The sequence below is a fragment of the Artemia sp. Qi Xiang Cuo genome, chromosome 16 (assembly GCF_049724085.1).
Source record: "Artemia sp. Qi Xiang Cuo chromosome 16, ASM4972408v1, whole genome shotgun sequence".
In the NCBI taxonomy this organism is placed as follows: Eukaryota; Metazoa; Arthropoda; class Branchiopoda; order Anostraca; family Artemiidae; genus Artemia; species Artemia sp. Qi Xiang Cuo.
This window is the reverse complement of record NC_142809.1, coordinates 30,151,982-30,164,382: the sequence shown is the minus strand read 5'-3', so window position 1 is coordinate 30,164,382 and position 12,401 is coordinate 30,151,982. Positions and strand designations below refer to the sequence as shown.

Here is a 12,401-nt window from a genome sequence, read left to right as displayed (position 1 = left end):
GAACGAATTAAAAAGTCAAAAATGAAAGTGAAGAGTGTTCCTTTATTATGTTAGAGGAAAAACGCCATCACAATCTTCGATGCCAACAGAATGTGGCGCAAAGCCCTGTACAAACCTACAAAGTTGCCATAAAATACCGAAAGTTAATTACGTCATTGGAACCCTTCAACGTTATATGTATTTGCTGTAGAGCCTTCCATTTTCCTGAGGAAAGAGCAGCAAACAGAGGTGTTTCATTTGGGGTTGCTACTTATAACAAAAATCAATATGTACAAGCCTGTCGCATGCCGAGTGCCAGAACCTTGCCTCAAAATCGGCTACATAGTTTTTCTCTTAAAGCTGGCATATTGAAATTTCCGGCCACAAAAATAATCTAAATAGGTCACAACTTTAAGGAGGCAAATTATATTTTTCCCAGGGTGGTTGTATCGAACCTATGGTGACCCCATGACATTAAGAAGAGGGTCACATTGCATGCGGTTAGAAGACAACACCTTCTGAATACTTTTGGCTAGAAGGAAAAATGGGGAACAAAGTTGATCCATGATTTTCAGAACGAGTAGCTTTTGCACTCGATTCCTCTAGATACTTATTAAATTATGTTGTTTTTTATTAGCACAATGAGAATATCTTATTAATAAGGAATTCACTATTATTTTTATGTTTATTCTTTGTTTGTTGAATAGTGTAAACATTTATGGAAAGAAGAAAAATCCTTATTAATTCCCTCTCCAGTAGTCACTGTAGTCACAGGAAATCTTTTTTTTTCGAATAGTCGATACCTTTTCAAAGCAAATGCTTATTGACTCCTCTGGAAGAGGGGTCTGAGTGAATTTTTGACAGTGCAACCTTTCCTCACTAAATTTTAATACAGTGCCTTATATGCTTACTAAAACATCAAATATCAGGCATATGTGAATATTTTGACCCTCACTGAGAAAAATTATGTCAGTATGGAGCAACAATCGATCTTGTTATCAATGGCAATGTGATTTCTAAGAAAATCAATCGGTTTTTCATGGTCTAAAGAGTAAACAGTAAGTTTTGAGGCCTCTATTACGAATCTTTTGTCTTTTCAAATGTGATAAATAAAAGTCTGATTGTTGAAAAGCCGAAGCGCGAAAGTATGGAAAATTGGAAATTTAGAATGTGAAAGTTGAGGAATAAGCGTATAAAGGCTTGTATAGTAAATAAAAAGTTCGGTTTAACAGATATACTACAAACTATAAGAATTAAGTAAGCAAAAAAGGAATGTGTTACAAATTAGCATGCAAAAATGAATACAGTGTGAATTTACTTAAAAAGGGAAAATTTCTTCAAAGGCTAACAACAGCACATTCGAAAGGAAATAGTATATTTAGCAAGCAATGAAAGTGAGAAAATACTCAATAAAAGAATTAAAAGTGAGAACTTAATAAGCAAAAATGTAAAATGTTAAAATTTGATTGGGAAAAAAGTAAAGTTTTAAAATTTACTCAGTAAAAAAAGAAATGATGAGAATTTACCAAAAAATGAAAAAGAGTATAATTACTCACCAAAAAATTTAAATATGAGAATTTACCAAAAAAATGAAAAGGGTGTGGATTTATTCAGCAGAAAAGCGGAAATTTTCTCAGAAAAAGGAAAAAGTGAAAGGCTTATTTTTCAAAATTATAGAATTTTACTTTATAAGAAATTTGAAAATGTAAAATTCATGAAATTTCTTGAAAGTAGCGAAGGATTTGACTTGATAAACTTAGAAATTTTTAGCTATAAGAAATGAAGAGATGTGAAAAAAATTCAGTTTCTTGAAAATTGAAGTGTTTGTGCGGTTTAATTGTGGAAATCAAAATCTTGAGGCTCTTGAAATGGATGCCTTTGATTTTTCTAAATTTCATGAGGTTCATCATTTTAAGGGTGATGTTGTAGGCCAAAGGTTATAACTTAATAAATCAGTCAAATTATTTAAAGAAAAAAGAGAAAAAACTACATAGCTTAGACCCCTGAAAGGCCTGTGAGAGTGGGAGACTAAATATTACATTAAATAATAGCATTACTACTCGGGCAAAAACTAGTTACAATAGTGAGCCCAAAAAAAATTTGACGATTTTTTTCTTTTTAAGGGAAAACAGCGAATATGATAACACTGGTTCATAAATAAGCCTCGCACATTTCTGATTCGACTGAATATTGGGGGATACGTCCAAAGGATAAATTCTGTGAACTTAGAGCCGGGATAAAATTTTCATGTATACTAAAAGGTCCAATAAATGAGAGATAAAATCCTTCTATGATGGGAAATGTGATTGTTTCCAACTTCAACCTTTCCAGTTTTACCATTTATCTTGTATGGAATTCGTGACTTTTTAGGAATCATATGGTATTGCTTCCTATGAAACGGGCAAGCGCAATCCAAAGTTTTTGACACTTTAAAATCGATTGGCTATCTCAGAGTTTTCAACCGATAAGAACTTGGTCCTCTTTGGGAAAAACTGGTCTTTAGTGTCCAAAATGGCAGAAAACGCTACTTTTCCGTGGCACAATTCTTATGGCTACTTAAAAAGGTCGTTAAGACTTTTAACTTCTTTCCAAAGGAGCACTCTCCAGCTTTTCAAGGACTGTTACTTTGATATGATTACCCATGGGAAAAAAATAAATAAATAATCATCTATGGTCGTTTTAAGGGGGAAAAAATTAAAAATTTTACGTTTTTTAGACAGGAGCTAGAAACCAAATACAAGTTCCTGCCTTAGAAAAAAATAAATTATATTTTATTGTGTGTTCTCATTTAATCAATACAAATAATCAGATTTCGTTTTTACTCTCTTTAGTATTTAAATGTTTAAACTTAAAATGCTACCGTGTTAAGCAAATGTCGATATTCTTTCCCTAATCACTGCAGTAACAGAACAGGTAGATTTTTTACATACTGAGTCAGGGCTAAAGTCAGGGCAGCTATTTTTATACTAAAGGTATTTGTTGTTCTTTTTCAAGTCACTCCTTACTTTCGTATAGCTAATTTTTCTTAAATAACTAATATAAAGTATCTTTAAACTAAAATCTTAGAAATTACAATCCTATAATAATAAATAGTGTTTGGTTGAATTTTCCAGAAAAAAGAACTAATTTGAAGCATGATTATAGGAGTTGGAAATCAAGACAATGCCAGAACCACCTAGCAGAGTGCCAGTCAATATCACTCTAATATCTGAATCAAGCAATAGTCTGAAAGTTATATGGGAGTCACCAGCAAAAGAATATTGGTATTCCGACTCACTAAATTACAGTTTATTTATTAAAGACTCTGGGTAAGTAATTCCTTAACTAAAACTGAAAATAACAGAAATCAATTTTAAACTGTGATATGGATTTTGTAGCAAAATGCTAATTTAATTTGACCTATTGTAGGAAATTAATATTAAGTTTGACTCTGAAGCTCCCTGGAGTGATGCTCGTATGCAAAAAATCAGCTGGAAAAGAAACATTTGCTTAGGAAATTGAATTCTAATAATATAAGCAATACTTTGTAGTTACTTGTTTTATGAATTTATGTTGCTGGCTGTTGAAGTGAGGTAAGGCTATGCCTCACTATATATATACACTATATACACTCAATTAATAAAAGAATTTTTACCCATCTTTTTTTAATTCCATCAGGTATAGTTAATTCAGTATTGATGCTGCTAGGTTAAAGAGTAAAAAGGCTAAACTGAAAACGTGAGCTAGGATCCCCGATACACGCACCTTTCATCATTGAGGACGTATTCATAAATTTGGATCAACCCCAATGAAGTTTAAGTGACAACATTTATAAAAGTATCAAACATTGTCGATAAATGAGGCAAAAAATATAAAGAACCTTTTTAGTGGCATAACTTTTTATTTAATCAATGTTTGAACGATCGATACTATAAATGGAATGCCAAATCAAGGTTTTTATATTATAAAATAAGATGAACCAAGGAGTGAAAAAGGTTAAATGAGCTTTAAAGGTTGTATCAAGGTCCCAAGCTGAATCACTAAATGCAATATTAGAGCCCTGCATGTTATAAACAGCCATATTATTACAATATACGCTTTGAAAATGCAAAATATTTCACTTATAAGCATTAGCAAGCGTAGAATTTTTAGACACCAACTGCATAAACCATTTAGATCCTTCTATACTAACAGAATATCTGAATTATTTTTAACAACCAATATATTTTAAAATTATCAGCAAACATTTTCAAATTGCAAGTTATAGCAGAAAAAGACAAATAACTAACAAATAAACAAATAGAATATGGCCTAAACAACGCCAAACGCCTCTAATAACAGGACGCGTTGACGACAAAATCTGGAAATGACGAGGGTTGTTTCTTTTTCTAGACTCAGACTGGCTATAAAGGAAAGTTTGGTAAAGAAAAAAAATTCATTGCATAAGGTTGTGTTTGATAATAGTAGATATTTTCTGCATAATCATCCTGATAGTTGAGGTATTTATCCATGGGCAGGGGGGGGGGCTGGAAATTTGGGACTACAAAGCAATTATAAGGAAGCCAAAGAAAAGAGAGCAAAATAGAGAAGAACCATTGAAAAAATGTGGGTTGCCCCATTGTTGGCTGCCTAATTTGTGACTGAGTGACTCCTTTCCAGTTTTCCATAAATATTTTTCTATATGATTTGGTTGGATTAACAAAAAAAAAAATCAAATTCAATAACAAAAGTGTAAGAGCGTAACTATGGATAAATTTCAATCAAAGAATCAGCTTTTCATGCTGATCCTAAATGTGTATTTATTAATAATTAGTGCAGTTATTAATACAACAGAAAGTTTGTATAATTATAGAATAGGCCCTACACAAGGAAAACAACTTAATAAGGGGCAATTTCGATAAAAATATGCCGTCAACTTTTGCTTGCATTGCAAGAGTACCCATGAGCTTATATGTGAAGCCACTATAGTCATAAATGTTTCCCCTGAACGGAATGCTGGGAATTTCTGTATTTTCCCCTAGAACGGATACGCTTTTTGTGTTTGATTATCATTTTTTTTTCCAGGATTGATTGTATTTATCTAGTTGTCACTTTGAATTTTTTTTTTTTTTTAAGTTGTGAAGTATAAAGTTGTCAAATATATTCGTTTTGGCATTGAAAATTAAATTCATATATTGATTTAGAAATTTTTATTTGGTTTTCTTAAATCTTAGTTTTAATGTTTTACTTTGAACAAACTACTTTGATAATAGGCAAATTTTTATAAACACTGAGTCTAAAGGCATTAAATATTTTGGTGTTTGATAACCAAGTATTTCGTATAGGAATTCTGACAAATTCCCCCAGTGTAAAGTTTCCTCTGAAAAGTTCACCCCTTGGAAGCTACCCTATCCATAGAAAATTCTCCCCGTGCAAAATACTCCCAGCAGGAAATTCGTCCTCCTCTCCCCACCCAAAAAGTGTATGCATACTTCCCAATACCAAATAAAACAATGGGCAAATTTTATAACTTAAAAACCTTTCCCCAGAGGCTGTCGGGGGTCATTTTACCTCCAAATTAGGCCTTTCAACTATGCTGAAAAAAAGCTGTCTCAAAATTTTAATCGAGCGATCTTGGGGAAAAAGTGGCTTGGGAGGGGGCCTAGTCAACCTCCAATTTTTTCGGTCACTTAAAAGGTCACTGGAAACTTTCATTTCTGTTAGAATAAGTTCTTTCCCGAGGTTCTAGACCCACTGAGTCAATACGATCACCCCTGGGATAAACAAACAAACAAATAAACACGCATCCGAGATCTTTTTTCTAGCAAAATTACAAAATTCCACATTCTTGCAGATGTGATCTTGAAACCTCTACAGTATGGTTCTTTGATATGCTGAATCTGATGGTGTAATTTTCATTAAAATTATATGACTTCAATAAGGTCTTTCCCCCTTGTTTTGAAAATCAGACTACTGCCGGTAAAGCAATTGTCATGAGAATTCCATTTTTAGTTTTGGTGAATTTTGGCCCAAGTCACTTTTTACTTCCAGTTTTTTATCACAAACTATTTGATGAGATTCTCTTGTGACGCATTTTTTTTAACCTGTTCAATTTATTTAGTTGAATAGGATAATAAAAAGAAAGAGTGTCGATTTGACAGCTGGATAGTAAGTTTAAATTTTGTTTTTCTTTCGCTATTCTATTTTGTTAAATGCCTGAATATATAAAGGATTTAAGTTCGAGGGTGAGAATCATCCTGATATGAAAGAAGTACATTTTACAGAGCCGTTATAAAATCTAAACGTGGTATCTATGCAGGCAGGATGATTTTTGAGTATCCCTACTCCTTATGTAAACTATTCTTAGGCGTAGAAAATTGCATAGCAAATTGTATAAGTCTACATCTGTTATAATCTACGGAAGCAATAAATGTTTCTGTAATTTAGGTTTGAGTTTGATTTTCTTTTAAGATTAAATGCATAATAATTAAATATAATATTGATTAAATAAATTGATCTGTTTGCCAGGAATCCTTGTCGTTTAAAATTTACTGTATTTTGTTTGATTTTGTATGCAATTTAATATCTCTTTTTATTTGAGAGTTTTTTTACTAAAAGTATTTAAAAATAGACTTATTTCTATTAAAAAAATATCCTGAAATATATTCCCCGTCACCCAACCCCCACTGTTATTTTGGCATCTGCCCCATCCCCCTGGAAAATTTTCTGCCGGTTCCCTTGGATTTATCATATGTATGAACAGGTTTTGTAGCACTAACTTCTTAACATAGTGAAGCCAGTTATTTGAAGTGAGTTGAGATGGTTTCTTTAAGTAATTAAATAAAAAAACAAGTTTTTTTCAACTGAAAGTAAGGAGCGACATTAAAACTTAAAACGAACAGAAATTATTCCGTATATGAAAGGGGCTGTCCCCTCCTCAACACCTCGCTGTTTACGCTGAAGTTTGACTCTGTCTTACAACTTTATTTTTTAAAACAATAAAAAACTTTAGCGTAAAGAGCGAGGTGTTGAGGAGGGGACAGCCCCTTTCATATACGGAATAATTTCTGTTCGTTTTAATTTTAATGTCGCTCCTTACTTTCAGTTAAAAATACTTTTTTTTTATTTCATTTCTGATTGTTTTTTAGTTAATGCAGATTTTATTTTGGCTCACCGTCATTGAATAAGTAAAACGAAATTTGCATATTAATTTTACTTTTCTTGGGCTAAATGGCTTTCCAATAAACCAAAACCAATACTATATGTAAACAACGGGCAAAGTTCATAACTTACAGCCCTTCACCTGGGAACTGTGGGGGATTAAGTCATCCTAAAAGACATTTATATTAGATTTTCGACTATGCTGAACAAAATGGCTATCTCAAAATTTTAATTGGGTGACTTCGGGAAAAAAATGAGCGTGGGAGAGGGCCAAGTTGCCTGCCAATTTTTTGGTCACTTAAAAAGAGCACTAGAAATTTTAATACCCATTCGAGCGATCCCTCTCACGATATTCTAGGACTACTGGATTGATACGATCACTCCTGAAATAACAATAAATAAAGACGCATCCGTTACCTTTCTTCTGGAAAAAAATACAAACTCCCACTTTTTTGCAGATGGGAGCTTGAAACTTCTACAGTAGGGTTCTCTGATACGCTGAATCTGATGGTGTGATTTTCATTAAGGCTCTAAGACTTTTAGGGGTTGTTTCCCTCTTTTTTCGAAAATAAAGCAAATTTTCTCAGGTGCGTAAGTTTTGATGGGTAAAACTAAACTTCATGAAACTTATATATATGAAATCAGCCTAAAAATTTCATCCTTTTGATGTATCTATTGGTAGAAATTTTTCGTTTTTTAGGGTTTCGGTTACTATTGAGCCGGGTCACTCCTTACTTACAGTTCGTTACCACAAACTGTTTGATTGGTTAATTTGGAAGCGTCTCCACCCCAAGTCCCTTTTTCAAACCATTAAGAGGGCATTACAATGCTTGTTTACAGAGATGAAATACGCCTCAATCTTGAAGGAAATTATGTAGAGAAGTAGCCTGGATTGCATATTACTTTTGATAATGTCTTCTTCTTTTTTAATTCACCCGTATATTCTTATAGCCAATCAGAGATTAAAAAACAGACCTCATATATACTAATTAAAAATAGCAAGATTCCCACAACATTTTGTACGCTTGTCCTTTTCCCTTCTGGCTCCTTCAAATCTTTATTTTTTTTAAACTAATGTTGTTAATTAACCTAGTTATTTATTATTGATTAGTCTAATTACGTATGACTAAACTTTAAGTATTTCAAGCTAATACTGCTGAGCAAATATATATATTTGAATTAATTATGCCTATATTAGTTTACCAGATCTTTTAATTGTTATAGATCTTTCAATACATCTATAATTAATTATGAAGGAGGAGACTCAACTGGTCCATTTGAAGCAGTCATCTATGGTCTTCGTGCCTATACAAAATACTACGTAGTAGTGAATGCTGTAAATAAAGCTGGGAATGGCCCAAATTCTACGATTATTTCATTAAAAACACTGCCGGATGGTAAGTTGAAATCCTAGTATACGTTTACGGCTTGTATTTTACTGTGTTTCCTCAAATGATGCAGATCAAGGTGGTTTTTTTTTTGCTTTTTTGTCATTATTGTCTGAGAATAGAACATGACTTAGCTCTGAAAGTAAGATGTTTGTTTCAAGAAATACAAACAATGAAAGGACAGCTTTTCTTCCTCTGTATTCCTCTACGTGTGTAACTGTGTTATTCAACAGTCATCTTGATTGTAGTTATATATATTTTATATAATTTTAGTCATTCGAAAAAACCTTTATTAATATTTTCGGCTAATTTCTTTTACTTAAATTATAAATTACTGAACTATAACATTTTTAGCATTTAATTAGTGTCATGCACTTTTACTTCAAGAAACTATTAGGCTGCCCATCCTTTTTATAGTACCAAAGATAGTAAAAAGGAAATCTGATTCTTCACATTGGTTAAGTATAAACTTGCAAAACAATTTACGTCCAAAAAATTATATTAGCACCGTTGGTTTGGACTTTAGAGTCTAGTCCCGCATCCTTTATCCCTTATGCAGTTTTAACACTTAGCGGGTGCCAAATTTGCAAATAAACAAAAACATATATAAATCCAGCAGAAAAATAGCAAAAGAATATATCATCATGGAGCCCTAGAAAGTGTATCTTCCCTGAATGTTGTAGCAAATCACAAACACTAACAAACACTACCCTTAATTTGGAGTAAACTGGGTAAACAAAAGTGATTGAATTAGTAAAGAATATAGGAATGGAAAATAACCTGAATTTCATTGAATAGCTAAAACTATAAGCTATGCATTAACATGGTTATTGTTAAAATTATTAAGGCTTAAAAAGTACAAATTTTTAATTATATAACCTATCTACAAGAGTATCTTTTTTGAAAGACCAGTTATTCTATTTTGTTATATTGATCCCTATAGTGTTTCAACTTCATTCATTTATCAATAGAATTCTTGTTTTCTTCTGATTCCAAAAGTATTACTTTTATTATTTAATTTATATTTCATTAAGTACAAATATTAAATTCATTGTTGATCTTCAGACACCAAGAAAAAAAACTCAGACATGCAACGTCGAAAACCAATAATTGAAATATCACCCAGATGCCTTAATCAGCCTGTTTGTCTCCACTTTTGATATATGATAAGTAATTAGAGTAGCTCATTCTAGATGAATAAGATATACTCTGTGATGTTAAACTTATGTGACTGTAAGAAATCAAATTCTTGTGATGTTTATTCCTTAAATTATTATTTTCAGGTTTCTGTAATACCTTTAAATTGTTACGGACGAAAAGTACTACCAAATTTACCGAATTAGTTTTCACCTTTTGTTTTTCACGGTTCGGTTTGGTAGCAGTGGTAAAACTTTTTGCATCACTTCTAATATTTAATGTTTTGTAACAATCAAAAGAAAAATTATCGAAAATCCTGGTCTTCAGGGACGATTATTTAATCCATGAATAAAAGTATGATTCATCCATTTACCCAATTATTGGAAATTTGGTTATCAGTTTTCCGATCAGAAGATATGGTTCTGCCTGCTTTTAAACTTGGGTGCGAACTCGAAGTTTTTATATTTTAAGGCTTTAGAAACTAGACTAGACATAGATAGAATAGGATATAATTACATAAAGGAAACTTCATCAAAGTTGGAAAAGAAGTTTGTCTTTTGCTTTGACCTGTTTCTCGTTAATCTTTACTCTAACTTATCTTAGAACTTACCTGTCATAAAACAGTAGACTATTTTGTGAAGATTTTTTGTTTCACCACTCCTTCCATTAATTGAATTAATATTTAGAAATCTTGTATCCGCGTTTTTAATGAACTGTGATGCTATAATTACATCTCACTGTGTAGTTTTTTGCCAAGCCAGGTAGATGATTCAAAGAATTAAGTGTTACAATTAAGTGTGAACTACTGAGTTTCACTGAAAAAGTCAGATATTCAGATAAGAAATACCTAAATTACAGCTTTTTTACCTTTCAAGAAAGATCTAAGCAGAAAAACAGGACATTCTGTGCATCAAGATATTTATTTCTGTTCATGATTATTCCGTGATAGGCAAAGTTACTCTGACCTTATGTTTCATGAACACAGGAAATACACTTGAAAAAAGAACCGTGTGAAAATAGGGGAATTTGTACAATGTTTTATGTTCCATTGCTTTATATGTTTTGATCCTTGTGATTAAGTTTCTGATATGGAACCTTATCAGTTTTTAATGTCTTACTGGTTCATATTTCTATCATGATGTAAAAAGACTTTGGTGGTCCTTTCTTTCTAAGATATGTGTTTCAGTGCCAGAATCAGCTCCATCTAACTTGAAATGTTTGAGCGTATCTCCAACAAGCATAAAGGTAACCTGGACAGGAGCATCAACAAGCACACTACGAGGCCAACTCACTTTTTATAAGATCACAATAGAAGAATCAGAACCAATACTGTGTGAGTAAATTATCAGCTACTTTTAAACTTTGAATTCAAATTTTTTGTACAAGATTGCATCGCGCAATGTCAGCTTTTTATATGAAATATCGTTGAAACTCAAGCTGCATATCCATTACTAATATACAAAACAAACTGTAAAAAACTAGGAAATGAAATTTTAAATCTTTCTGCAATCAAGTAATTGTTTTTTGGTAATTGTCAAGTAGGATTCCCCTTGTGAACTGAACTAAATACTATGATACCAAAATTCACATCTCACTACATTCACAAGAGCTGTGTTTGGTATAAGCCTAGAGAACTACCTGAAGAGAAAGAAACATGTTAAGAAAATAATTCTTACCTCATAATATGCAGGATGATTATAGTTAACTCAATTTGCACGCAGCTAACCTTTATCTTCACTCTTCTCAGTGTTTTTTTTCAATTTTCTGATATATATTAATGATTTTGATTCAAGACTCTGAAATTTTTTTTCGTTTATCAGTTTTGAATCATCCCTGACACAGAGCACCCTTTAGGCCTTTACAAAATTTGTTTATAGAGGACATTAAAGTAATTGCTTTGGGGTTAACACAGAATTCATGAAAACATTCTATTGACTAAAGAAAATTCTATGAAAAAAATAGATGGTGCTTTGTTTTAGAATAACGACCAGAAACTGGAGTTGAAAGTTTTGCATTTAGCAGACTTTTCAGAACTAAACAAAGGTTACTGGGAAAAATTTATAAAATTCCTCGAAAAATTGGAAAAACACTAAAATATTTCAAGATAAAGGTTAGTTGCATACGAAATACAATACTATGATTATTCTACATATTATGAAGTAAAAATTGTTTTCTTAACATGTTTTCTTCTCTCCAGGTATTTCTCTAGGCTTATACCCTATATTTGACGGATTTTTTTAGCTGCTTTCTATCTATTCCAATTCTTTTCCAGTCTAATCCATAAAGGAATACAAGTCCTTCTGTCTTACCTCAGGTGGAAAATAGTCTTCATTACCGTTTGAGGCTATTTTCTTTTATTCTGATTTAGAGAACATAATTCAATATATTTGAGCAGGAATTTAGGCCCTAAGTTCATTATGATTTTGTTATTAGTTTTTTAGTTACTGTTTTAACCTAACCTAAGGCAAGAAATTAATAGTTATATATATTTCCAACAAAACGAGCAAAAATCAATTAAACGGATCAATTAAAAAGGAGCAACAAAAATTCATTAAATTGTGCTCTCCTGAATCCGAAGCAGTAAGATTTTTTTATTATAATAGTTAGTTTGCAAACAAATCTATCTTGATGATTACCATAGTTTTTTCTTTATTTTAAGCTATACTTACCATATAATCTCGTGTTCAAAGCCCAAAGGCCACATCATGTTTTCTTAAAAAAATTATTTTGTGCTCAAATATTCCACTTGTGTTCTTTCATCCATGGAGCACAATCGTA

At 31.9% G+C, this 12,401-nt stretch overlaps 1 protein-coding gene across 1 annotated transcript in view; it reads left to right on the top strand.

Annotated features, from left to right (window-relative positions):
• Positions 1-12,401, top strand: part of LOC148942772 (cell adhesion molecule Dscam2-like) — a 551,837-nt gene that overhangs the window by 440,928 nt on the left and 98,508 nt on the right. Inside the window, exons 16-18 of the mRNA XM_089101980.1 lie at positions 3,124-3,287; positions 8,323-8,495; positions 10,810-10,956. Of these exons, the coding sequence (XP_088958106.1) occupies positions 3,124-3,287; positions 8,323-8,495; positions 10,810-10,956 (484 nt within the window). The remainder of the gene's footprint in view (positions 1-3,123; positions 3,288-8,322; positions 8,496-10,809; positions 10,957-12,401) is intronic.